Source organism: Aquila chrysaetos, chromosome 2 (assembly GCF_900496995.4).
Source record: "Aquila chrysaetos chrysaetos chromosome 2, bAquChr1.4, whole genome shotgun sequence".
NCBI lineage: Eukaryota > Metazoa > Chordata > Aves > Accipitriformes > Accipitridae > Aquila > Aquila chrysaetos.
In genome coordinates, this window is record NC_044005.1 from 71,155,907 (window position 1) to 71,183,717 (window position 27,811).

At 42.4% G+C, this 27,811-nt stretch overlaps 2 protein-coding genes across 7 annotated transcripts in view; both read right to left on the reverse strand.

Annotated features, from left to right (window-relative positions):
• The window catches only part of C2H6orf163 (chromosome 2 C6orf163 homolog), a 32,661-nt gene extending 8,305 nt beyond the window's left edge, over positions 1–24,356 (reverse strand). Inside the window, exons 1-8 of one of the 6 annotated variants that reach the window (XR_003921388.1) lie at positions 21,477–24,356; positions 19,235–19,329; positions 18,575–18,682; positions 16,116–16,318; positions 14,515–14,740; positions 12,651–12,924; positions 12,243–12,369; positions 11,688–11,747 (exon numbers count right to left, since the gene is read on the reverse strand). Coding sequence is in view for 3 of the 6 variants with exons in the window: in XM_030000509.2 (XP_029856369.1) it covers positions 14,242–14,740; positions 16,116–16,318; positions 18,575–18,682; positions 19,235–19,329; positions 21,477–21,624 (1,053 nt within the window). In the remaining 3 variants the exon portion in view is untranslated. Of the gene's footprint in view, positions 1–8,929; positions 11,748–12,242; positions 12,370–12,585; positions 12,925–13,073; positions 14,741–16,115; positions 16,319–18,574; positions 18,683–19,234; positions 19,330–21,476 lie in introns of those variants that run through there. The other 5 variants (XR_003921387.1, XR_003921389.1, XM_030000531.2 and 2 more) reach the window with 5 other exon arrangements.
• A 134-nt stretch (positions 24,357–24,490) lies between these two features.
• On the reverse strand, positions 24,491–27,473 carry SMIM8 (small integral membrane protein 8). Its single transcript, XM_030000544.2, has 3 exons — positions 27,357–27,473; positions 26,112–26,253; positions 24,491–25,154 (listed from the first exon to the last, which is right to left on the reverse strand). The coding sequence occupies exons 2-3, from the start codon at positions 26,229–26,231 to the stop codon at positions 24,996–24,998; spliced, it is 279 nt and encodes a 92-aa protein (XP_029856404.1). The 5' UTR covers positions 26,232–26,253; positions 27,357–27,473; the 3' UTR covers positions 24,491–24,995.
• Positions 27,474–27,811: the final 338 nt, after the last annotated feature.

Consider the following 27,811-nt stretch of genomic DNA (forward strand, 5'->3'; position numbering starts at 1 on the left):
TCCTGGGCAGCATTTTCCAGTTGGTCATTTGCAACATCTAGGACTACTTGGAAAAAGCAAAAAGAAAATCCCTATGTTCTCATTGAGTTCTTGCTGCCAAAGCTGTCCCAGTTGCTTCCTCTGGCATTTCCTTAGTAACAGCTCCATGTGGAGATACTAGGATGCAAAAGACATAACCATCAGCAATGAGCATGACCTGCTCCCTTGTAGCATCAGAGGCAGCCATCATTTCAAGAGAGTCACCAGGCAATGGCACAACCCCCTCGTCCTGAAGCAGACCACACTTCTACACAACCACCCTGTTTCTTTGTCAACATTAAGTCTCATTTTAATCAGAATTTCTTCTAGAGATATCTGTAGTGGTGCCTAGGAGGAAGATTATTAATAAGTTACACACATCTTGACAGGCACATATGGATACCTGCACATGAGGGAGGTAGCATGCTAATATCTGTCTTGGTCTGAAGCATCAACCAAGAAGAGCTGAAAGCTGTAAGAAATATATTTAAGCCCAGAGCATCCTAACTGACATCTCCCAGAGTTCCTAGTAGGTATTGTAATAAGATAACTGGTTATAGCTGGCTGCATTAGAAACAAAGACTTCATATACCTGACTTGGACCTCTACTGACGGCAGCCTTCCTTATAGCTTTGCAGAACTCACTCACTGGTGTGGAAATCACCTGTCCTGATTTCCATTCCTGTTTTTGCCTTTCAGACCCTAGGTCTTACCTTGTCGCCCAAATCTTCAATCCAAGCCCAAGCAACAATGAACTCCTCTGTCCACCCAGACGTGGACCAAGAGAAGGTGTGGTCAGTATTTGGCCTCTCAGGAGAAGTGCCCTTGCTGTGTTCTAACCTAGGGAGAGATCAAGAGGGAAGTTAATCTCTCATTTTCACTCCTGCTGGAGCCAAGCAATCCTTTCAAGGTTGAACTGCATATAGTTTATTCACTTTTCAGAATTCTTAGCTTTTGCAAGTCTTGTGAGTCCTGAAACAGCTACTTACATCCCACTCTGAGGGTGGCCTAAGGACTTTCACCTACCTAGATGAGTATCCCACACCAGTGTTGCAAATTGTGGGCTTTCTGCACGTGAGAGAAGAGGTATTATAGATAATCCACTAAAATCTCTGAAGATCTGAGTTTGATTTTTTCCTCTACTATGGAATATTAGGCTCTGCTTTAGAAGACAATTTAGATTTGTTGTCAGGTGGTCTTTTAAGCTAAACCAAACACCCTTAAACACAATATTTATGTACAAAAAAAAAAGCCTCACAATAGTTTCTGTCACAGCCCAATTTTCCTTGACTAGCTGAACTCTTGTGTTGTTCCATTTGAAAACTGAATGGGATTATCTCACTGAAACAAATTTTGAACCAGCTAACCATAAAGCATAATGCTCTCTGTTCAACCAAGTTTCTTTATACTATTCTTCGTGGTTAGTTCGAGCTTAACACATGTGCAACTTCATGCTATTTCACTCTTAGGCCCCCCAGTAATGGACAAAGGATAGTTGTTCTTAGAAATAGTTAAACTGGGTCATCTGGGTGATCATCTAGGTGTGATCAGCTTTGTAGGACAGACAAGGAAGTCTTGTTTGGCTTTTCTTCCGTGGCTTTAGTTAGTTTTCTGTGGGCTTTATCTCTGGTCTGGCTTTGTTCATCTTTTTGACCTTCATTTAATTCTCTCCACCTGTGTGTCACCATATTGCTGAAGTTTAAGCAGTCGTAATCTTGAAATGCTGCTCCTAGCTCAATTTCATGTAGTTTCTCTATTCTTAAGCGAGTATAGTTCCTTTAGTCTCTCAATTATCAGCTTAATCTGATTGTAAAATTCTTGTTTTATAGTGTTTGAAGGACTGAGTCATTTGTGTTAATGAAAGACACATCACATTAGCTGTCTTTAAGCTTGCACACACCAGGCTGAGAACTTACAGAGATTTTTACCTGCAGATTTACTGGAAGCTATAAACTAAAGACAACTTAGGACTTAAACATAACCGTGAAACTTCAGGTTTCATAACCTCTTTTCAAAGATCAATTAGGGGTAGAATTAATTTAAAATGTAAGTGGCCTCTAGCCTGAGGTTTAAAAGACAACACATGTTAAGTATTGACACGAGTGTATTTCACAAAGACAGAACTCAGGATTGAGCTTTGACGTACACTATCAAAGCAGTAACTTACAGATTTGTAAAACTGGACACTTTGAGAAAAGCAAGGATTTTCATGCCAGTTCTAAGCCTGGTGGCTGCACTTCACACAGTTCTTTACTTCAGAAGACCTTCAACTCCTCCAGCCAGCTATACGGCTCCGCAAAAGGACATCCCCTTTTACTTCGCACTGAAGAATATCTTCTTTCCCCTAGTTTTTGAAGGAAGCCCACACAGGCATTAAAGCTTATTTCTAAGCTTTGTGGACAGCCCTGAATACACAAACTGTTCTCAAAAGTAGCTGTGAAAATCTGGAAGGACGTTTTGCTGAAAGACCACTGGTCATTTATTTGACCTCTTGCTTATGCTGGAGGCTTCATAGCATTCTAGATAATGGACATCTAAATGGGTAAATAAATACAGAATATCAAAATAAGTATATAAGTTTACAGCCTGCTAAGATCTGTATCCTCTCTATATCAGACTTCTTCTAGAAAAGTGCCTGAAAAACACCCACAATGTAATACTTCCCCAAAAAGCTTGAGTTAATAACTACATATCAATGGGCATATCTGGCAGTAAACCTGATTATGTCCCAATCAAGCAGAACCTACCCAAGCCACACCTTAAAATAAGAGCAGCAGATCAAACATTTACACAATACAAGACTGGAATGTTATTGTGTTCAGAGCAGACATGAAATAGCCTCTTGCTTTGTTCCTGCATTGCATCCCCTACTTCTAATGAAGACAGATATTCCTAGCACACACATTTGTGGTTATCTGTGGGGTGAGGCAGTCATCGGACTACTTTGCTTGTAAAAAAATTCCCTACCCTGGTAACTCAGTGCAGCCTTGCAATGAGCTGCAGAAGGGGCTTCTGACCAGCATGTGAAGGAAAAAGCTGTTTCCATGTCCCATGGAAGACTTGGGGCTAACTAGAGGCCCGCAGCTAAAGAAAGAGGTTTCCCTCTTATCTGTACTGACAGTAGCAGAGTGAACATTTCCACCATTTGAAGCCAAGAAGAGAAGAAAATAAAACAGGTAAGAAAAATGGGCTATGCTTACAGCGTGGGGGGGTGTGTGTGAGGGTGAAATAAAGCAAAGAGATGACTGTATATGCGTATCATAATTCCCCAGAATTTCACACATTTCTGTGCTGGTTCTGGTTCCTTGGCTCTGACTCCAGTAGATTAGTCAAAACCATTGAAATACTTTAAAGAAAATGTTGTGGTGCCTCCCTTCTGCATACATACTGTGTGTGCACAAACAGTGACACCGTATGACTGTCATTTCCAGGGGGAGGGAGAAAGAAACTGCTGCAAAATATTCTTCAAGAGGTTCCTGCCTCCAGCATACATTCAAGAAAGTGGCTCTTAAACTCTTGTCAATTCTTTTGACAGTCATAGAATCATAGAATCAGTCTCAGCAGACTCGCCACTTCTGTGGTCCACACATATCAGATTCATTAAGATAGCCTGCAAAGAAAGGGGAAAGGAGAAGAGTTTTGCCAGCCTCAGTAAAAAGTCACACTGATACCAGCTGACATCCAGCTTTTCCGGCACATGCCAGCAAGACTTTTTACTAGAAGGACAATTCCAACTTTTAAAAGATAATTCACTAGAAGGTGCTGTAAGAGCATTAGTGCCCAGAGTTGTGGAAGGAGATCTGCAGCAGCGCTGGGAGCCTTGCTCACAGTGACAAATCCGCACAGCATGTTTGAACTCAGACACTCCTTAATGCCATAAATTGGATTTACCAAAACACTTCCTGTCCAAGAGGGAAGAGGCCTGACAGGAACACACTGAGAACCAAGAAAAAGCCACCACCTAACACCAGCTGCCATTCTCCCTGTGGGGTCGTAATGGTTCTCGCTCTTCCCCTGGGCTTTAGACAGTAACATACCTCCCAGGTTTTCCAGTCTGCTTCCTGTGCCAGCATTTGGGTGAGAACAGATCAGTAAATTGCAGAAGCAGAGCTCTTTTTGTCCTACGTAAGGCTGCAAGGCAATTAAAATAAGATGCATACTGCTTCTATGTTCAGGATTACAGTATCCAAAAGCCATTTTTTTTTTACTAGAGGAAAAGAAAGATACACAGTTTTAGTATTCTCAAAGGAAAAATAATTTTAGTAAAGAAAAAAAAGAAGCAAGCAGCAGGGACTTTAGAAACTTATAGGGCTTATAGAGTTGAACCCATGTTATTCACTTCCAAATGAGCTCAGTTCTTTCAAGCAGTCTTCCAACACCATGAATGTCCTCTTCCACTGCCAGACTTTCAAGACCCACTCCAAGTCACTCGACATATTGCTGCTTAGATAGAACCAAGCACAGAAACAGATGAAACTAAGGATTTCAGGCTTTTACAGTATTAGAAGCTTTTTGTTCAGGAGGATCTTTGAACAATGTACATTCCAACATCTTAACCTTGGATTTAAAGCTAAAAAGATTGGGGGCACGTACTGAAAGAGCTCTGCTGGTGCGGTGTGCGTAGAGAATCCCAGGTTATTTTCCTTGTGAATGTAATAAAAGAAAGTTTTGCTGTCTTTTTGGCAGCTTTCCAGGAATCCTCTGGCGAGATCATAGTGGTCCCACATCATACTATGAAAGGAATCCAAATCCTCATTGTCCTCGGTAAAAGCCCTGCAGAGGATGGTCTCTAAGGAGCTCAGTTCAGAATTGGCAAGCCTGCAAGAGCATGTGTCAGCTTGCACAGCATAGACACAGATCAAGGTCTCAGTCACACGGGTGCATCTCTAATTGACCAGTAATAATGTCAGCGAACTACAGTTCATGTCCCATATGCAGCAGACTGGGTGGCTGGTGGTTTCTGTAACATTGCAAGTTTTCCAACAAAGTCAGCCAGGAACTCTCCAGTACCCTGCCAGTGCAGCCCCTTCTGGCAGCAGAATTAAAGGCATAAGAACTTTTCCTTGGCAGTAAAGTTAGTAATTCCAAGCTTTCACTTATAAAGCTCAACTTACTGAACTGAACTGAGTATTATAGCCTTATCCGAGTCATGCTTTGAAACACAGTTTCTTTCACATGGTTTGTGAGATGGCATGGGAAGTTTCTGCTCTTGACTACAGCAATCAGTTTCATCTAACGTGGTTTGCAACAGAAGAAAGGATCAGTCCAGTTTGTGATGGAGATCAGATTTCTCTCATTAACAAATAGAGTATTCCAAACCATTTAGGAGTCTTTATTCAGGAGAGGTCAGCAAGTCTTATATAGAGCACTATCTGTTTAATAACCAAGAGATGGATATTATTGAATGTATATATATTCGTGAATGTAACCCAGTTTCCATTCTCAATTATCCATAGACAAATTACTGTTTATATTTAATCAGTCCCTAAATAGAATGCGTAACTAATATAAGCTGGTCACAAGAATAATGGTTTAACAGCTATTTTCTGATATTGATTAAACACATTAAGAAGTGGGAGACACAGCTATTTTTTATTTCCTTGAACTGCCTCCTCCTCCTCATCTCAGTGATGGCACCTGTTGTCTTTGCTTTCTGGTTCTTCTTCATTAGCACAAGGATGCAATGTTTGGGTTAAATATATTTATTGATGAAAGTCAGAATTAAAACACATTTATAGTTTGTTTTATTTTCTGTTGTGGAATTCAAGAGTTGCCCTGTAAAGAATCACACCTCAGGCAGTTAACTTTAAGCCTAGACTCGTCCAAGTTATTATTCACAAGTGATCATTAATGTGACTTCTAGTTTCTAGTGGAGAAACAAGTTTTGTAAAAAAAGCCCAAAACAACACAAACCAAACCAGAATCAATCTCAGAGGTGAAAGAGTTTAGGAAAAGCTTAACACAAACATTACAGCAACAGCCAGCTCCTCCTCTGCATTCCCCACATGACTGATGATAATGCATTAAACATGCCAGCAAGCATTTACCTTGTTCTCTATTGAATCAAGAGCAAAGGTCCTGTTTTATAATAGAAGATCTACGTATACCTGTGTTGCCTAGACTCTCAACTCTCCCCTTTTAAAGAGGAATCAGGTCCCTGATCCAGTTCACAGCACCACAGCAAACAGTTGGGCCAGTATACAGGAGGATGGGGAGGACAATACTTTAATCCAGTTTTACTATGGGACACTTCATTCTGTGAAAATGTGGCCTTACTTGTAGGTAATGCTAATGTCTGTTTAGCAAAGTGAGGGTGCTTTTATTACCTGATTCAGAAAGCGAAGGGGCACAATCTGTTTTCAACATGTAGCTCCAAGTTCAGAGTAACTTCCCAGTTTTAATGAGGAAAGCCTCCTTTTGTACAAATGGGGAGAGCCTGTACAAAGATTTACCCGCAAAGGATCCTATCTTTAATGCTGCCTTGTAGCCCTGCAGTACATTGAGCAACATTGACACTGGAGATTCAGTGCTGACCCAGCTGGTGTTGAGACATTAGCCTTGCCAATGCTGGAAATGTTTCAAGCCTAGTTAGTGCTTTGACATACCTGAGACATGTGCACCCTGGCTCTTTTGCGTTAGCGAGTTTGCAGACCTCAGATATTTTCTAACACTTTCCTGTAGTGTTTGCCAGCAACTCTTCATAAAAATCTTCTTCATAAGTGCCATAAGCTACACTTTCCTTTTTCTAGGACTGCCCATCTTCAGACGACTTGCACACATGTTCAGCCATGGCATGTCCTACTATAACTTGGCAAAAGCCTCCACAAGTTTCTGCTATGGATTTTTCATACTTTTTCTGCTGAAGTACCAGATGAGCTGTATAAATTATTCACTTCTAAGTCATTACCTTGCACCCATGTTTGTTACTATAAAGACTGTAAAGCAACCTTAGCCATAAAGTGCCTTAAATACTGTGAGCCGGTGCCCAAAAGAAAAAGTGCTCCTTTTTTTACCTAGTGAAACAAGAATTGAGAGAGCATTGGCTTTGAGAGTGCAGGTTGGTTCTACTTAACAACAAACTAATGAAAAGACTTGAAGGAGCATTATGACTTCCCTTTGCAGTACCTTTTCAGTGTTATACCCTCCTCTTCCTCGAACACAAAGGGCTCTCTTCTTGTGTATTACATTTCATGGGCAAATTTAATTTAAAACAAAATTGGTTTCACTCACATTCTCATAACCATGCACTCATAATCAAGAGTATGCTTGTATCCAGGTGGTCTGACCAGGATTCACTGCAGTGACACAGAGAACAAAGGAACATACCTGTCATGCCCTCACCATATCTCCTGGGTTAGAAGTCAGGTTAAAGGGAATGGGGCATGAGAACAGTAGTAATGCATTTACTTGCACACCCGTTACTTGCACCATCTAAAAGCACTTCTGTTTGAATTCATGTTTTATGAAAGCCTGTTGAACACACCTGAATTAAGCTTTGAATCTAGAAAATATGGTTAGGGAGACCTTCTAGCTAGCTTACTTTAGTTAACAAGTGTTGGCATCTTGATTCCTCCATCCTTGCGGCCAGTGAAAGTCACAAGCCAGAAAGAGCAAGTATTTGGCTGTCAGAAGTAAGATGTTAGACCTTAGAGGAAGAGGTTTGGGACCTTCAAGAGACACTTTCCAAGGCTATTTAAAGCTATGTCTGCAAACAACAGCTTATGTAGATCATTTATCAAGTCAGGCTGGGAACGTGAGAGAATGTGTATCCCGCTGAAGAGTATTTTGAGAGTCGACTCCTCAGTCATTTCTCATGACAGTTAGGTCTAAAGGTTTAATGCAATCAAATGTTCTAGTCCAGGTAACCTTTCTAAGAATTAATCTCCTCTTATTACAATGACCTTTATTTCAGAAGACTCCAAATTTCATTCCTATATACAAAGGAGGTGTTTATAATACAACAGTATACAGAAAACCAGTTTCCTCAAAATATAGGAAAGGATACATTCAAGTAGAGATTATTATTGCTATCAGAAATGTCCTTCGTAACTGAGAAATGAGATGCAACACCTGAAAAGTCACCAAATGTGAGTGGTGAGGTGGTTCAGCTTGTCGTGGTTTAACCCCAGCCAGCAACTAAGCACCACAGAGCTGCTCACTCACTTCGCCCCCACCCAGTGAGATGGGGGAGGGAATTGGGAAAAAAAAAGTAAAACTTGTGGGTTGAGATAAGAACAGTTTAATAGAACAGAAAGGAAGAAACTAATGATGATAATGATAATAATAACAATAATAAAAATAATAAAAGGATTGGAATATACAAAACAAGTGATGCACAATGCAATTGCTCACCACTCGCTGACCGATGCCCAGTTAGTTCCTGAGTGGTGATCCCCCCGGCCAACTCCCCCCAGTTTATATACTGGGCATGACGTCACATGGTATGGAATATACCCTGTTGGCCAGTTTGGGTCAGCTGCCCTGGCTGTGTCCCCTCCCAACTTCTTGTGCCCCTCCGGCTTTCTTGCTGGCTGGGCATGGGAAGCTGAAAAATCCTTGACTTAGTCTAAACACTACTTAGCAACAACTGAAAACATCAGTGTGTTATCAACATTCTTCTCATACTGAACCCAAAACATAACACTATACCAGCTACTAGAAAGAAAATTAACTCTATCCCAGGCAAAACCAGGACACAGCCAGAAGCAGAAGAGCAGAAAACAGGTTTTATGGATGAGATGAAAACATCTTGTCAGCTGACCCAGAAATAAGGACAGACAGATTTAGTATTTTAAAGGGTATGTCCAGAAGGGCTTCAGGTGCTCACTAGAATAGCTAAATGTGTCAGCATCAGATTCGTACTGATAGAATGAAATTATAAGACTCTTCAAGGTGAAGTTTAAGGCTGAAGGTCCAGGTCACTAACTTTTAAATCCATATTGAAAATCAGAACTGGGTATAAATCAGGATTATAAACCTCATACTAAAGAGGGACTATCAGAAAGATATCAAAGATGGTTAACACCTTAAGTATAGAGTCAAAGTAGCTCAGATGCTAGCCTCAGAGTTAAACTACTCTTTTCCAGAACCTAATACTTGCAGTACTTGGCACGTGAGGAAAAAAACCCCAAACCGCAACAATCAGGAATCATTGTGGGATGCCATAGGCAGCACAGGGAAGGGACTACAGGTTTTGTGGCTAGCAACAGTAATACCCAGAGCCCTGCAACTAATCTGGCATCAGCAGTATAAGTTCCTGAGAAGCTGTGAGAGAAGACAGAATGAAGTGGAGCTCAACTTTGGCCAGCAATATTCCATTCATAGTGTGGCTTAAGTTTTCAAATAAACAAACTGAAAGTGCCTGTGCCTTTTGGAAAGTTTACTAGAGCAAGGAAGAATGTAATCTTATGAGAAAAATAATGGAAAAATATGGTGCTCAGACACCTTGATGGGTAGGATTTTTTTCTAGTCACTCAAGTTTTAGGGCAAGCATAAAAGAGGACTGCAGCTGTATGTTGGAAAAGTCCAAGTACACAAAAGAGAGGCAAGATCCAGTAATAAGAACAAGACAGCTGTACTCTTAGAAGAAGCCAAAACAAAGTGCTAGAGACTGTTTTAATAACAACAAGACAAACTGTTGATGATCAGCTAGAAGTGCGAAGACTTGGGCAGGCCATGTTACAGTTAGGGTACAGCAATTTTATTTATTCTTCTACTTGGAGTTAGTTTACTAGCTGTTGTTATTCAAGCTGTTTACCTAACTCTTGGTTTGCTCACTGGCCCAAAGCAAGCTAAGGTGATGTGTTAACTGCTGGTCTCAGTAAACTTCAATGGAGGATGCACAGGTTTCCTCACTCCCTAGGATGTTCCTATCATTGTTGTTGGCCCAGTCTTCCTTCTAGGATTTGTCTTTCCCTCTGGTCACTGCCACCATGTCCCCAGGCAGAACCCTGCCTAGATATCCCCAAAACACCCATGTACTGTATTAATAGCCAATATCAATGCCAGTTTCTCGAGCATCTGCATATCCCACCAGTCACTTGATACATTTTGTGATTAGTCACTCATATTCCTTTACTCAATCTGTATTTTAACTAGCAGCAAACGTAACACTGAGCTGTTGTTAATTAAGTCCAGCAAAGGAAATCACATCAGTAACTTAAATCACAATTACTGGGTTTATATCTGTGTGGGTACACTACATCCATGCATAGACAGAGTGTATTCGTTCTGCGGTCAGTTGTCCATGAGGCGCTGCGGTTCCTTAATTGCCTCACACACACAGACAGCGTGCGCTCACACTCCAAATGTTACCAGCATCATTAGTTCCTTTCACACTTCATTTCTCCATGCCAGGCATTCAGAGATTTCACAATCTGCATATCCTCCTTTTAAGACATCACAGATCTCTTCGGCAGAGCTTTGAGGGACTAACGAGCAAGATGTCTCTAGTTTATTAATTAGCCGCTTATCAGCTGTACTCCACAGTTCCCTACTAGTTCAGCTGCTGGGCTACAGTAATTAGACAACCCACTTTTCAGTCTTTTATAGCATTGCCTTAGACAGAAAGTTTCACTGTTCCTGAGACTATGGTACTTTCTGGCAATTTTAGACATCTCCTGAATGACTAATAAGGAAATCCTGCTTTCTGTATTATTCATTGCAGCATTATAGCTCCCCATTCTAGGCTTTGTCTCATGCACTCCGCCATCAGTATGTGCCATCACCAGCACCCTAACGTCCAGATGTTATCTGAAAGCTTCTTTATTTGCATCATTCAGACAGTCAAAAAGCATGTATTCACACTCTCTCTGATTCAGAGTGCAAGTAAAGTGGGTAGTGTTACTTTTCATGCTGCAATCCTTCTCAAACAGGAACAAAATCAAGCCAACAAACATATGCTGTCTCTGCTTCATGCAATGAAAGGCTTGCTTGTATGTCTGAACTCCTGATTTTTATTAGCTACCAATAGCTCGTGTACTCACAGATTTCATTAGTTAAGTATCTGACATGCAGAAACTTATAGAATATGAAAAACGGCCTTTTTTTCACCTTGCCAGTCAACCATAATTAATATTGTGCAGTGAGTACAACTAGAAGAACAAGAAAAAAATCTCTTAAATCAGGCTTAATTAGATACAATACTTTCTAAAATACTTCATTGAAATACCAGTGTCCATGGGCAATTGCTCTCCAGATCCCATAGTGATTCTACTGCTTGCTATCTTGTCTATCCATTTATACTGCAGAGCTAATCACTTAGGCCAAGCTGTGGCTCCTTTTATCTCTACACAACCAAGCACACAGACTTAAGAGGACATGCTGTTTCTAAGCAGAGCCAACACAACTTCACCTTGACATTTGAAAGCAGTAAACCAGTGTTTTTCCTTTTCCAAAAAGCAATGAGAAGCAATGCCAGTGTCTGACAGACTGTTACATGCTGTATATGCTGTGCATACACTGGTGAGTAAGTCCACCCCAGAACGTGCCTGCAGTATATAGATGTATAGACACAGCTGACCAGATCTCGAGCCCCTGCTGCTTGTCTCCAAACATGCCCCCAAGGCTGTAGGTCAGGAGGGGCCTGGGATGTGCACTCACAGGGGCCCGTGGTCTTGTCTGGATGACTGAGGTACCCATGACTAAGGTCCATCACAGAGAACACTTACCCCTGTAGACAGCCACGATCTGCACCAGCCACTGTATCCCAGATAAAATGTGGGCTAAGCCTGTAAAGACAGGGTGACTTCTTTTTTTCTGAAACAAATGCTAACAGTAAGGCACTGCAGAGCTATATGATGTTTGTATTATATCCTTCCCAGTAGAGAATAACAAAAAAAATCTACTTATCTATCACTATAAGAGAACTTGAACTGTTTGTTCAAAGGGAGTTGAAAACTTCATCATCATCTTGGTTTTCTGACATGCAAGATGCAGAATTGCCCCGCATGTTGCCTCATGTACAGACACGTGCATGCAAACAGCATGTCTGGTAGCTGGTCCAGACTTACGACCTTACCAGTAGCCAACCCTCAGACCTCACAGCCTCTCCAGTCACTGGCTTTGACCACCTGGTTCCCTCAAGTAGCCAAATCTCAGATGCTCTGGTCTCTCCAGTATCTTAGATTTATGGCCACTCCATCACTTGGCTCCCACCCCTCTTAGCCTATTTGTCAGCTAGCCTGTCCTGATATTTGCTAGTAATTACACACTGACATGCGTACCCACATAAGATGCACTCCAGTCTCTCCAATTGCTGGCACCCTGAGCCCAAAGCCCCTGTCATCTGTGGTCCAACTCCAGCTGCTGGCAGGTAGACCTCCACGCATATATATGCACGCAGAGAAAGCCCTGCACCCAGGAAAAGTTAGAAATTTAGTTCAATGGGAAGACAGGACAGACTGCACTAATCAGGCTCAGGGCATGGTCAGCTATGACCAGCCCGTTCACACGTAACCAGCCTCTTTTATCCCCTTATTCCTCTCTTTTCCCACTCTTTTTCTTCCCCAAAACACCTTGATCCCCCTTTCCCCACCTTTGGTTCTTTCCCTAAACATCCCATAAAAAGCCTTTGTACAATGCCCGTACAATCCCAAGATGCTCTTCCCTGCATCCCATATGAAGTCCCATACCTCCAGGCTGTATCCACCCTCAGTCTGCAAGGTGCTCTAGAAAGCCTCTCCTGTTGACTCATGGTGGTGGGTCTCACTCCCAGTCCATGCGGCTGGACTGGAGGCTTGTTCCTCTGACTGGGTTGTTGGGGTTCCCCCCAGCTGCCGCTGTGCCTCTGGGCTCCATGGTGTGTGCTGAGGTGAGCCTTTAATCAGCTAACCCAACAGAGATCATTCATCAGCTTTATGTATTTCATGATGCAGCTGCTAGTACTTGAGTTCCAGTACTTTACTCCTGTACTTTCAAAAGATTTTTATGCTTAATGCATGTGTAAATGTTTTCTTTAAAAAATGGTTTATAGAGCTTATGGAACATTTCAGACTGCTGAAGAACTTTTAAAATGTAAACACGAGTTTTATGTTGGGCTCTGTGCAGTTTATGCATTTGATTAGACAACTGTGAGCATGAAGTCTGGATTCTTTTCATCAGGAGCATAAGAGGGGAAATGAACAGGGAGCATCAGCTCCCCACAGAAAAAGCTTCCACAATTCAGTGAGGTAAGGTTTTACAGGCATTTAGGTCAGAAATAGTACCAGAGAGTGCCAAGTATCTGTTCAAAGTATTTTATATGAATTAAACTGCTCCATAAGAAATCAGTGACTTCACTTGTCCTCTTAATTTGGTAGAGTGGTGGCTAACTGTGAGATTATTCTGCTTTTTTGTTTTCTGGTGTTGTTTTTGAGCATGAGGAAAGAAGGCTGCACAGACTTCTCTTAAAAATTCCCTTAAACATGATGCCTACGGAGAGTTTCCTTCACCATATTATACTTCCTATCACCTACAGTAAAGACCAGCTCCTTTACGTTCCTCAGCTCACACTCAAGATGCTACACAGTGTTTTCAGGTTAACAGGTAACAAATGAGATAGACACAAAGCTTTAGGGAATATTAAGCAAATGCTGTGAGAAGTCTTATTACACAGTGAAGACAAATCAGATATTGAGGCAGGCTGAACCTCAGATCCGATCAATGTATTGAAGCTGGCCTAAAGCCACGCAGGCTTCAAGCACGTGTGCATAGATAAACTTGAGTCCTGCCACAGGAAAATTATTTTGCATGCCTGCTGGCACACACTTTTTGCCCAACAGGTGTCTGTCTCTCGAGCCAGGTGAGTTTTCAGATCATGTAAACATTCACTTGCAAGTACTCTACATAGACATACACACTGTTACATAGAATAACTGCCCTGTAAATCTCAGAACCCAAGCTGCAGGTGTTCAAAGCTTGTGTGTCTTACTCCATACCCCACTATTCAGGGGCAGAACCAACAGTCCTCACATCAGTCCAAGTGCTGATGCTTAACTAAGTGACAGATTTTCTGACCAGATTTTCAGATTTTTTCCTTCTCAAGGAGAACTCACTGGGAAGCTCCTCAAGTGCTACATGTTCCAAACTCTACCCTAGCATTTGCAAAACAAAAATTGATGCATAATTTCTAAACATGGCTCATCACTTCATTATTTGATATAGTGGTGGTCATTTTTCTCTGTATCATTCTAACCACACTGATATAATTCAGTGAACAGAAATGATTTTATTTTTCAGCATCACCTATTTGTAGTTCTGTTTAGCCATGGCTGTGAATCTTGCACTTCTAATACTAGTTCTCTTATATTCCTTGTCACTGTTCTCTGCTTCTTCTGGGGTCTCCTTCTGCTCAAATGCTTTTCTGAATGGCAGAATAAAATCTGCTTGTCCAGGGGACAGGTTAGGAAATGTGGCATCAATATACTTTTGAAAAGCTTGTCTTGTTGCTTGTATTTCAGTTTCCAGGCTGTCCTTCCAATCTGTCATCTTTTCCAGTTTTTGTGTCAGAGTCTTTACCTGTTCTTCTGCTGCTTTCAGTGTAGCCATCACTTTTTCCAGCTCATCAAGATGGACGGTCTCTGCTTCTTTGAGCTGTTTTTCAGTCTCAATCTGATTCTCTTTTTGTGCGACACTCAGGGCAATATTAAACTCATGACATTTTTCTGTGTTTAATTGCTCTATACTCTTACGGTATAGTTCCTCAGCTAACATACTTTCTTCTTTGAGTTGCTCTAAGTGCTTTCTATTTAAAAAAGAAAAAGAAGAAAAGATTTGTAGGGAACACCTGCTATTAAAGATTATTTAAAAAACAATTTAAGTCTATTCAGGTTGTTGTAAAACCTCTCTTATTCAACTACAAATACACACGAAATCAGCACTTGATGATTTCACCTCTGAAACAAAATAGGGTAAAAGAAGGCCACTGATGACGCAGAGAAAGGCAGCTGCAGAAGATTCTATTTCTGCATGTGTCGCATCCAGTGATAATTTAATGATGCTTTCTTCCAAATGAAAAATATAAAGGATTACTACTTCACTCTTCATTCAGGTCTCTTTTTGAGCTAGCACGTAAGTACACACTGATTTTCAAATAGACTTTGAACAATTCTGCCCCAAAGTAAAAATGCTGTCTTGAAGTGAAATCTAAGAATGATTTCTGGACTACAGATTCATCTGTAATTTTGTTTAAGTGGTACGGAGAACATCATTGTGCTAGCAAGTCAGTATTAAAACATAATTTATACTAGGTAGTCAAAACATTATGGGTGCTATTCACCAGAGTTGGCTCAGGGACAAGTAAAGAATGGTGCATCAGGCATGCATTAAGGTTATTGAACAGAGTACTTCAATGCAGAGAAAACAATTTCTGGCCTTTGTTATTGTTCCCTCCACTTTGCTGGAGATATTTTCGCAGAACTCTGCTAACATGAGAAGTTAAAGAGACCAGCTAAGTTTATGCGGAATGTGGTTTATCTTTGTCAGAAAGGGCATTTTTCAATAGTGAAAATGAAGGTATTAAATAATGGATCAAAAACTTAAGTGTGAGACTGTTCAGGGAAAAAAAAGCATCTTACAAAGGAACACACCTGAACTGATCTTTTCATTGCCAGTGTATAGTGTTATTTTGTTGTTTGTGCTTTCAAAAAATGAAATGTATTCTACTCTTAAGGGAGAGGGGTGTGTTATTATTTTGACATCAAAGCTGTTTCATTCACAACACTTAATCTCTAAGGGTAGAATCTCCTGCGCCCTGCAGATCTCCATATGAACACGTATTTTTCAGTTTTGCATAGATGAAAGGCACAATAGGCCCCTGAAATATTTATTTCTGATTACTCTAAATCAGCCATAAAAAGCAAAACTTTTTGACCCTTGGCTGGCTTTGTGATACTTGCTTTTAGGAACAAAATATGTTTTATTTCTACATGGGGCATCAGGGAGAGAGAGTAAGCCTGCAACTCTTGCTGGTCATTTGACATTTCCAATTACATTTTTTTCTAAAGGGTCTATCGGTCTTTTCCTAGAAGACCTGCATCTGAGCAATACTGATGCAATCCCAGTCATTTTCTTCAGCAGAGCATGTTTGCCAGCCAAGTCAGGGGAAACACTAAGACTACCTGTGCTGCCTGGCTGCTTCCTTCAGGGCCGCCTCCCTCTCCTGTTTCCTGGCTTCGGCCACCGCCTGCATCTTCTCCCGGGCACACTCCATGAGGGTGCACTGAATTCTGTGAGCCATGCGCTGCTCTGCAGCTTCAGCCTCTCTCTTCCGCTCATCCTCCATGTACTGCTGCATCTCTGCCTTCGCCTTCCTCACCTCTTCCTTAAGCAAAGTTAAAAGTAGATGTAAGTAGTGACAACAACTTACTGTTCATTTGTCTTTAAACAATCCCCGGCAAAGCCCAGCAGAACAGATTTCAGGAAAATATTATGGGGCAATTACAGTGACTTACTGTAGCATCATTCCACATCATCCATGTTTTCTACATAAGGTGCAAAAAGTTTCCTCGTGTATTTTGTTTACAAGCTCACATGGCCAGTGACATGGTTTTAGAGTGAGATGGAGAAGCCGCCTGGTCCTTTGTATGCTTGTCAGCAAGATATTGCTCGGGCTGATAAATAAAGGTATGACAACACTAATCTTAGGTGGTCTGGATCGACATAGATACATCTGGAATCTCAGACAACTAAATATATACCAATCTACCTCTGTTGCCATCATAGGCTATGCCTATGATGCCAAGCCTGACCATCCAGGAAAGGAATCCAACCCACTTAACTCACTGCTCAGTGATCTACACCGCTTTGCCACCATTCACAGTTCTTTCCAAGACCCCCTGACAAGCACATCCTCTGTGGAAGTGGCAAGACATTCTTGGAAAAGCTCTGGCTGCTTAGATGTTGGTGGGTTTTCTCATACAGGATGAGCAGAGTTACATGAGGTTTGCCATAAATCTTTTGCACACCCAACTACAAGCTCTGTATTCTGTGTATTGTTGTGGATACTGGTGGTTTGTCTATTGCTGTCATGAGGAGTGACAAATAACGGACCTGCCTACAAGCAGCCTAACTAAAGCCATTTGACCATTAGTGGTAGTGGAACACCCACATCAGCACTGCTGCAAAAAGCTATTCCTGAGGCTACCAGCTGAAAGCAGTTGTCTTTGGCCTATCCTACACATAAAAACACTTCAATCACTCATTCATGTCTTATTGGCTGCCACTATCTGTTTGCTTAGACAGATGCTGAGTAAATTTTCTGCTACCACCTCTCCGAGTGGGCTGCTAGTGAGCAATTAGCTCACTGTTAAGACACGTCTTAAAATTAACTGCAAGAAACACAAACCACCAAATCTAAAGCATCTTGCAATTACTTTGGTAATATCTGCCTCTTCTTTTGTTTCAACTGTAGAATTCTGTATCTACTCCCTAGTCCTTAGTCACTGGAGCCAATGTTATCAGGACAAATGGTACATGTTCAAATCCTGAGCACTCAGGTCTACGAAGATATATAATAGGCTTACGGCAAGTAATTGAACAGTTAAACACGAGGAACGGAGCTTCTGCCAGCTATTGTCGGCAGATGCTATCACAGCAAAAGACAGAGCTCCCTTGGAAAACAGCTCCATAAAATGGAATGAACTCAGCCGGAAACTTAAGACCACTGTAAACCTCCCTGCTTTTCCTCTTGAGATGCCAAGGCCATTGCTTTGACTGCCTGCAGTATAAACAGATAGCTATTTAGAAACTTGTATAAAATAAAATTCCAAAGCAAAACACTCTGTGCACCCTTCATCCGCCAGTGGTAGGCTGCAAGACTAAGGATGACAGGTGTTAGATGGACTGCAGAGTGCCTGACTGAAGAGTGCTCGGATGCTCTAGGGGTAAAAAGCCCTGTGAAGCGGTGCAGAAAGCAGGAAGGCTCAGATCCAGAAGGCAGTTGCCTTCCTTTCTCTCTGTATATCTCTGAGTCTTTTCTCAGCTATCCAAACAGCCATATAAAGCATGTGCTAAGCATATATAGAAATTCAAAGCTACAGTTGCTGTGCTTCATTTAGGAATATACATATGCTGGCTGTTTTCCTTCTCCTCCACCCCACTTAGGGTCCAGGTTCAGTAAATCAGTTAAACACCTTTCTAGCTTCAATGGGCATGAAACCTCAGGACAGATTTAAAGTTATGCCTGTATTTAACTGCCCTTAAGAAATGCACCTAATCAGTTTCAGTGGCTGGCTGAATCAAGGCCTGACAAGGAATTTTCAACGAAGTCCACAAACTTCATTTGATTAAAAAAAAAAAAAAAAAAAAAAAAAAAGTGAAATGTGCTGAAAGTGAATTAAAAATGCAGCTAGCTCAAGCTCACATCTTATCTAGCACAATGACAAAGCCAGTCATCTTTCAGCCAAGTGCTTCTCCTGGCACTAGAGTTCAAATCTCAGATGAATGAAGGTCCTGGTTATGGCAAGCATTAACCCCCCCCCCCTTTTTTTTTTTAAGTAGAATGACATTCTTGGTTGTCAAACACATGGTTCTGTCATGCTCGCTATTTCCACAGTAATGAAAGCAAACTGGTTCATACCCTTAATTCCTTTCCAAGTTTTTGTTTAAGGTCTTGTACAAACGCACTGTGGTTAGCGGCTGCCTCTTTGAGAGCTTTATCCACTGCATCTTCCTTGTGCATTTCAGCCTTTAAAACAAGTTATTATTTAAGTACAGCTGCTCACCTTCTATTAACATCCTATTAAGATGAAGCAGAGGTTACATAAGCAATAGTTCTGTATTTTCTATTTAAGAAATCAGAGCAAGTTAAATTTAAAACCAGATGGCAAAATACATTTTGGACCATTTGGCAATTTTATTGCAGTGATTCCTGTTAAAATGTGGCCACACAATAGCATTGAGCTGCCATGGTCGTAACCACTATACATATATGTAACATAAAGGGCAGTTTCAGAATATTATATAGCACTATGGGGAACAGCTTTAATGACCGATAATTTCTGTGTGCTTTAGAGGCCATTTTCAGACCAGATGTAAAATTTGTTATTAATTCAAAGTATGTTTTGTTGTGATCAGAAACTGGAGAAATAGGTGCACACAGAAGTCTGTGAACAAAGAAGGAGATTAATGACAGCTCTACAGCAGTGACCTCAAAGTTCTTTATTGACTCTCTTTATGCTATACCAATTATTCCAAAGAATAATCATAATTTAAATGACAGGAGCATAATTTAATTTACCTGAGCCCAAAGTTCAGCTTTCATTTTTTCAATGCGCTCTTGTATCTCTGCCTCCTTCTTTTCATGTTGTTCTTGTTGAATGTCTGCTCCAATCTCTGCACAGTCAACACAAGCAGATCATGCACAGCAAACATCCAAAGGGCAGGAACCTGTGCCTCTCTCCCGACCCCTTTGCTTGGCTCCACAGCTGAATTAAAAATCAAAAACATGCACCCTCATTGCACATATAGGAAAACACACTGACTATTGCTTGTGCGGTTCCATAAATGTAATAGGAAGGTGCTGAACTCAACTCTCACCTCCTAGGCAAGGCTGCATGACAGGAGAGCATCACGGGCATCCCTCCTGACTCCTTGTCCTCACGGCCATCCACACAGCCCAAGCAATAGGTCAGTCCTCAGCTTTCTTGGGAATGATTCACCCATTTCTGTCTGCGACCGAACCTCGCGGCAGCCCAGGGGATGGCTTTGCTCCTTTTAGATGCTACGGGTGAGACGGTGCCCTCTTTGGCTCCCTGTGCCCTCAGAGTCCTCCAAGGTTTTCAGTGAGGTCTCTTGCCCTGAGATGCCCTCAGATTCCTTCATGCCACTCTTGGGGCACAAAATAAATATTCTCAGGGGGATATGGCAGTTTCAGGTGTTTGGAACAGAGCATGCACATACAAAGCAATCCCTCTGTCTCTAGAGCTGCTGTGCCCGTCCAGGGCCCAAGCAGCGCCAGTGCTGCCGGAGGACAGCTAATCCCTTCTAGAAAGGGGGAGCGAAGCAGCATGGAGGTGAGCCACGCTGCTTCACAGGGCCTAGGCCAGCGACGCTCCCTTTAGCGATGTGGATGGGGTCTAAATAAGATGTTAGCATCACCATCTCCTCCTGTGGACATGCTGTGAAAGCAAACAGGTAGCCCTGCTACCTCATTTGAAAGGCTGGTCTTCAGCACCAAGGATTGCCCAGAAAAGAAGCCACTGCAGAGGGAGGTGGATAAAGATTCCTTTCTGCAAACCAAAACTGCCCCCACAACCGTGGGATTTCAGCTCCTCCCCCTCTGCCTTTCCTACTCAATGCCAAGCCTGCGCATTGCTTTGGATCCCATTCTCTGTGCTTGACAGTGCCAGAGAGTCACATTTTCCTGGGTTATTATAAAGGAAAATTAAAAAGGAATAGAGCCACAGGAGATCTGGCTTTCACACAGCCACAGGAGGATTAAGTCTCCCTCTTTCACTCCAGTCTTCTGCCCCACTCCACATGGGTGGGCAGAGTCCTCTCATGCAGCTACCACAAAGTACATGGAAAACAGCAGCAGGACAGGACAAAGGGGTCAACTGATTTAAATCAGCAAAATAGAAGTCCAACAGTGGACAGAAGTCCAACAATCTTAGCAACAAGCACGTTGTGTTCTGACCACATAGCTTTTCCCCAGTCCATTATATTAAGCAGTAAAGAGAAAATAATTTTAAAAGAGGTTGTCTCTGGCCTTCTGGACATGTTTTACACTGTGTGTGTTGACAGGGCTGAAGCCTCATGTTCCAAGACATGCACGGCACTCACCCTGCTGCTGGGACTCTCAGTACACTGATCATCTCTCGATACTGTTTAAAATAGAAACCAAGCACACTCCTCTTCACAATGCAAGTCAATTAAAATGCAAAACATGATTTCTACAAAACTTTACACTATTGATCAGAAACCTCTATGACAATTAGGCGTAACATATAAAGATACTTCAGATTCTTGCTAGATCCTCAAACATATGAATACTACCATATGCTTTCCTTCATCATTGAGATTATGATTGTGGCATGCCAGAAAAAAAACAATCCTCAAGAGGCTCTGCAGAGCCTCAGTCTAAGGTCAGCAGCCAGAATCAGGTATAAGGTAGGATTCAGGATAAAACATCCCAGCTGTGTCCTGTTGAAGGATGAGGGGATGATCTTTGCAAATGTTAAGTCAAGCATAGTTCTTCCCAAACTACTTGAGCCTTAGAAAACATTTGCTAAGGGTCTTACAGCCAGTTCTCTTTTGCACTTCATTATGCCTGAATCTGAATGCCTTCATGCACCCACAGGACAGCTGACCCTGTACCCCCTCTGAATATACTGGATTTATTAATATTCCGAAGGTAAGCGCAGTTCTTTCTTACTAAGATGTGAATGCCTTCATGACTGTCAAGAACAGATGGATACAACAGCTCTTGGAGTTTTCCTAAATCTCAGATTGCGAGGAAAGGATTTCAGAAACAAACTTACCCAGTATATCACGATGAGTGTAATACCGTGTTCTGAAAGGCTTATACTCCCGAATCCGATCACAAGTAGCATTGGAAGGTGGTGGTGGTATTATTTTTGAACACACAGCACAACAAACAAAGGAGTCCAGATCAGGACTTCTAATCATTGTGGTATTCTAGTATTTTTCTGTAATGCAGTTACTAAAATGTCAGAACTCTATTCCTGATAGATCTCTCGCTTGCAGGCAAAATGCTTATTGTTGCTACAGAAAACATGCAAGCCGGTGAAGAGAGAAAAATCATCGACCATTACTTTTTACCAAGTTAGCTGAAACATTTGCCTTCAGATTAGGATTCACACATGCTGACAACTCAGTAACATGCTGTACGCAGATGGTGAGGGAGGGCTGTATGAAGTGACCCCTTCCTGCCTTAATACAGCACCCTGCGTAGCAACTGTTACTGGGCAGGGCTAGCTTTGCTCACAAAGAACTAACTTTCCCTTGTAATAGTTAAGCAGCATCACAGCAGGCTTTGGCTTTTTAAATGCATTTTTTTGTTGGTGAATGTCAACAATTCCTATTCAAACCATGTAGTCTAAGGAGATTTTAGGAGCAGTACAATAGCTACTGTTTCAGATATTTGAATCATAGCCTTTTGTTGCTGTTCTTGGTAAAGATGAGAAAGCCAGCACAGACAGTAAGGAATTGGCAAAAACCTGAAAGACCGTCTGCCTGGGAAATCATATTGACTCACAGTTCCTGTCAAGCCAGCTACCACCCATTGTAGATAAATATTACTGTATTGAAGATGAAATTGAGAAAAGTGGAACGAAAGAAATTGTATTGGTGCTGGTTGCTTATCCTCCAGATGCGTAAGGGGAGCCGTGATTTCAGAGTTAAGCAAACAAATTTTGTTACCAATGTAGTTTTGCTTTGGTGGTTTTTTTTCCCTTTAATCCCTATACACACATAGTTTTTATAATATAAATCAGGTACCTAAAACAGCAAATGCCAGTATTGATACTATAACACCCATAATTTACTACATTCTTCTCTGTATTTGCACTGCTTTATCTCCTTTTATATAAAATTTTAGTAGCATTAAGAGAGTTACCTGTACAGCAGCTGCCACAAATAAATATGGAGAAGCTCCTTAATAATAAGGACGAGTCTAAATACTCACTCTTCCTTCACCCTGGGCAGTTCTAAATTAACCTGGTTAACAGGACTTGACTCCAGCCAACAGGTAAGAGGCCCCATCCCAGACAGCTTTTCTACGAAGTGCCACTGGCATGTGGATTGCCTAGGCCCTGCCCCAGTCAGTCCCACACCTTTCTCTTTCACCCCCTACCCCCCGCTTCCTTTCCCCTAGTAACTTCCAGATCCATATTCACAAAATGTAATTCAGAATTTTGAGAACCCAAATCCTGCATTATTCCCAAATATGTGAAAATGAGAGACTGGGCTTTCTTACTTTGAATCACCTGCAGGTATAAGGATCAAAGTGTGTATTTTAAAAGCCTGCAGAAAAACAGGTTAAAATCCTTACTGTAGCGCTGATTTTGGAATAATTTAGTTAAATTCACACAAACATATGAGACTTGTAGATTTTCATAAGCTGGAGAGAGCTAAAATCCTGTGTGACCCTTTTTAAAAGAACAGGTTAATTCTAAAGATCCATCACATCCTATCAAAGAAAACGTATTCTACAGGATATGCACAGCATGTGATAGTTCTGAATATTTGATCAGTTCACCTGGAAATGCCTTCACCAATCAAAAGGCAAGTGGTTTCCTCACCTGCAAGCTTTTGGATTTGCCCAGGACCTTGCTGTTGTGAGGCAGCTAGGCTCACAGAGGGGAATACGCTTTTAAAGTCTGTAAAAATGCTATTTTTTTAATGGCTTTATCAAAGGTAGAACTCACTTCCCTTCTCAGGAAGCAGGTAGCCAAACCAAGGTCCAGCTGAATTTAGGATACAGGTAACTACAAAACACAAACAGGAGGAAAATCAAAGGTTCAAAGTGAAGGATTTAGAGGGAGATACAGAGAAATCCCATAGAGCAACTGCTGTTGCTCAAGGCAGTCAGTCACCTTTTTCATAACAAAATCCTTTGATAACAAAGCCCAAAGCAATTCCCAGAGTGGCAAAGCAGATGTCCCTGCATGTTCTTTCTTCTTTGGCCTGACAGAAGCCACCTTGGCCAGCAGAGGTTAACAGAGAGGTCTCTCAGCTTCTTCGGAGCCCTTGATGGGGCTGTAAATATGAGGAGCTGAATGCAAAAATGCAACCAGAATGTTAATAAGGGTCTGTGGTGGAAAAAAGGCCCAGCCTGGTATGCGCCCACCCACCACGCGTTCTGGAGTTTGGTTAATGAGATACCATCTAGGAAATGTCAGGCACACCAAAGTAGCTAGAGAAGCTCACACGAGAAGACACCAGTGCTGGAACAGGAAAGCACCCACCTGTAAAGTTTGCTCAAGGTAAAGGCTCACAGATGACCGACCACCACATGTGCTAAAGGAACGCCACAACGCCCGCCTGCCCTTCAGCCACACTCCTGGCAGCACCAACCAGCATACTGCCGAGGGACCACCTCCAACTCACATGCAGGGCTGTTCGGCAAGACTGGGCTTGTTCAGGTGGATATGTTCTTTTCTCTGTGCCTGTAAGAGCCTGTTGATTAGAGACTTTCCATTCCTTATTTTGAGTTCAGTAACCTATAATAAATTAATGCTATATAAGGTACTTTGCAATATAGAGAAATTTAATTTTTGAATGCAGCTTAAATAAACTAGTCCTGCTGACCAGTCAAGAACACCTCACAAGCTCTGGCTAACCTGGAGTTACACGTATGGATTGGCAAGCTGATACTGGTGTGTTCACTGATCTGCTGTCTGATGCCAAACAGGAAAGCTAATGGCCGAGTTCTTCCTGCCTTTCTCTTGGCACTCATTTCACTTTTTCTCCTGTATCTAGCTACTGATTTATTTTTTTTGTTTGTAAGGAAGAGTATATTAACATCCAAGGATTATTTTGGCCAATATTTTACAAATTCCTTTATTAAATAAAACCCTTCAATGACTGCTTTATCAGATCTTTCTTGCCTTATTGTACTTGCACCATGGTTAATTATCAACTTTCAACAGATCAACTTTTTCTTTTCACACACAATACATTATGCTTTCTATTTAAAAAATAAAAAACAAATCCCTGTTTCACTTAATCAAAGCAAACACAGAAGTGAGCTGAACTATCACGTACATTTCTAAGGCATTTACCAGTCTTGACTGCACGTCCGAGGTAATTTGTCTTCTGGCATACTCTGGAGATCGTAACAATTCTAAAAATCACTTTTATGTTCGCATGTATCTTAATTGCAATTTATTTGTACAGGCACAGTGTTTTATAAAGGAACTTAAATTGGATTAAATAGCAAGAGAGACATTTATCCGTTATTTCAATGGACAGAGAAAAAAATAGTAGTTGCCTTGAAAAGTTCTGTGACTGATTTGCTGATTTCTTTCCTTACGTTCTCAGTCCCACTTGGAAGTCTTCCTCCTCATATATCTGGACCCCTCGCTGTCAACTGCTTCATAGAGGTCCTTTTTATTCTCTGCTGTTGCATGCAAATAACCAAGGTAGGCCACACAAAGGGTAATGGCTATGAGTCCAAATGCCATCACAGGTTTGTTCTAACAGGAAAAAAAAAATTAGTACTTGTTTTTAGTCAAAACATTTTTCATTCCGCAAAAACATTACATTCTTCTATCTTAGCTTAGAACTTAGAACAGTAAACTATTGTGACATCTGCAAAAATCATCACTGCCTTCTTGCAGACTGATCCAAATGACTTTGACAAGCAGCAAGAAGGGAGACTCAATTTTCTGATAAGAAAAGGAATTCCCTTTGAAAAAGATGACTCTTTCTGGAGACAGAACATCGCACTGTCTGGTGCTCTGTCTTTTGCTGGTTGCAAATGCTGCTTGAGCATGAACGAACAGGCCAAAACCAATTACTAAAGGCAACAATTACAAACTTCTAACAGAATTCATCTGGATATACTACTGGGTCAATGCACTCTGCTCCTGCCAAGCAACCTTGATTATATTCCTCTAAACCAGATCATGTATTATCACCACAAAATCTACTTTTATTATGTGCACAAAATTTCATCCAGTCTTGCTGGGTTCTGCAAGTGTAAATAAAACCTAAGTATCATCAACTTAATGATAAAAGCAAGAAAAAGAAAAATCCAAAATATTGAAAAGCTACCAAAAATCCCCTCCCTTCATATCAAAAAGCTTGCATTTTATGATTTGTTCCCTTTTAAATATGAAAGAGGACTCTTATTACTTAACCTGCCAAAGAACATGGGTAATATGCCTGTAAACAGTCTTTCCGAAAGCAACCTGGCTAGGTACAAAAGAATCAGACAACATGACAGTGAAATAAAAGCTGGAATAAACAACATAATGTTCTGAGCTCTTAACAATCAGTGTGGAAAAAAAGTAAAAATATTTTTAGTTACATTACTGGGTGGTTTGCATAACAAGAGACGGTTATATAACGCACACAGAATTGTGATGATTATTTTAAAGCAACCGTGTCTCTCCAAGCATAGTTAGTTTCTCTCAGAATGAGCCTCTTACAGGTTTAATGAAAAGCTCTGGGTTCACAGCTCGGAAGAGCATAGTTGTTTGAACACTCCTCAGTCCTGGTTTTCTCTCTTTGAGTGTTTCTTGTTCATTTGGAGGTCTGGTGGAAGACATTTTAATTGACGTTGAATACTTCCTAAAAACAGAATGAAAGATAAATGCATTTTTATAAAAATCTGAAAGAACTATATTCACTGAATATGCGTTCAGACTTAGCTTGTCTTCTAGCATAAATTTTGCATATATATTAGCGATTGCCTTTGGTGTTACCTAACGTTACCAGCTTAAGCACACTGATTTTCAATCTTGTCAATTTTGCGCATCCTAAAATTAACTTTTGGAGATGCAGATCTTCATACAGCAAAGATAAGTCTCCTGATAATGGACTTGGGGTTTTTTATGTGCCTTTGGCTAGTGCTTTAGCTACCTGTGGACTGAGTAGCAGGCTTCAGACCACAGGCTAAAAAGACAATGCCAGGTAACTTTTTTTTTGTAAACCTTACATGTGACAAGACGGCCCACACCCCATTATAGTGCACTCTATCCACCCACCCCAGCAGCCCTAGGATGCAGGTCTCACTTTTACACACAAGGGGCAGATCACCTGCAAGACGCCTCCTGAGCAAAGGTGAACAAAACATGCCCTTGGCTAACCCCGTTTACTGAGGGGCTGAGGAGACACGGCGCTAAGGACGCCCCGCTCCGTAGTTTACACTGAAGTGGAGCACAGCCGGGGACTCGGGGATAGGATTCACAAACTCAACCCAGGAATCGCCCCGGGCCTCCTCCTGCTAGGCCCCAGGCACAGCAGGGAGGCCAGGGCAGCGCGGAGGTCGGCTAAAGGCCACCACACGGGCACGAGGGGCTGCCAGGCAGCGGGCGGCACTCCGACAGTCCACACGCGAGGCGCAGCCGCCCAGCAGCTCAGCCTGACTCCCCCGTACCGGCCCCCGAGCAGCACAAACCCCGAAGGCGGCGAGGGAAAAGGGCAGAAACCTCCCTCAGGGCGGTGAGGGGGCTCCTGACGCCGCTACCGGCTTTAAACCGGGGACAAAGGGGGCAGTTTCCCAGAGGAAAAACTCGGCGGGGACGAGCAAAGCAAGGCCTGGCCAGGCCAGGCCGCCGCGCTCCGACGGCGCCTCAGGAGGCGGAGGATGACGGTTAACGGTTAAGGCCTCGCGGCCAGCGGGCGCCCGCCCCGCGCGCGCCCCCCGTCCCCCCTCCCGCGCCGCTACTCACCCCTCGCCTCGCACGGGGCCGCCCCTCGGCGGGGGGGGGAACACACACACACGGCGAGTCTGCGCCTGCGCGGTTGCGCCCCCTCCGGGAGAGGCGGGAGAGCGGCCGGGCCGGGCCCCGCCCGTCCCCTCAGGCGGCTGGCGGCGGGAGGACCGTGTCTTCCTCGGCCGGGCTTGCGGTCTTCCTCCCCAGGCACAGCCCCAACTAATAAGCAGGAGGTGGGGGAAGAAGGTGGCTCGGTCGGAAGAGGAGCGCTTCACCGCTCCTCAGCGACCGGGCCGCCCCAACGCCCCGCGGCCCCGGAGCAGGCGTTGGCCGGCGGCTGTTGGCCCCCGGTAACGGCCGGTCCCTGGTCATCTGCTGTAAAGTCCCCGAGAGCTGTACGTGATTCGTCCAGTTGGTGCAAATCTTGGTACTCGGGCAATTAGATTTTAAATGTGGGAAATGGAAAAAGA

What these genes read in the sequence shown, in the direction of transcription:
- SMIM8 (XM_030000544.2), bottom strand. Translation starts at nt 26,231, where the DNA reads ATGTCTTCCACCAGACCTCCAAATGAACAAGAAACACTCAAAGAGAGA. An exon ending in CAGAGCTTTTCATTAAACCT is followed by an intron (nt 25,155 to 26,111) that starts GTAAGAGGCTCA and finishes TTTTCCTGTTAG; the next exon opens with AACAAACCTGTGATGGCATT.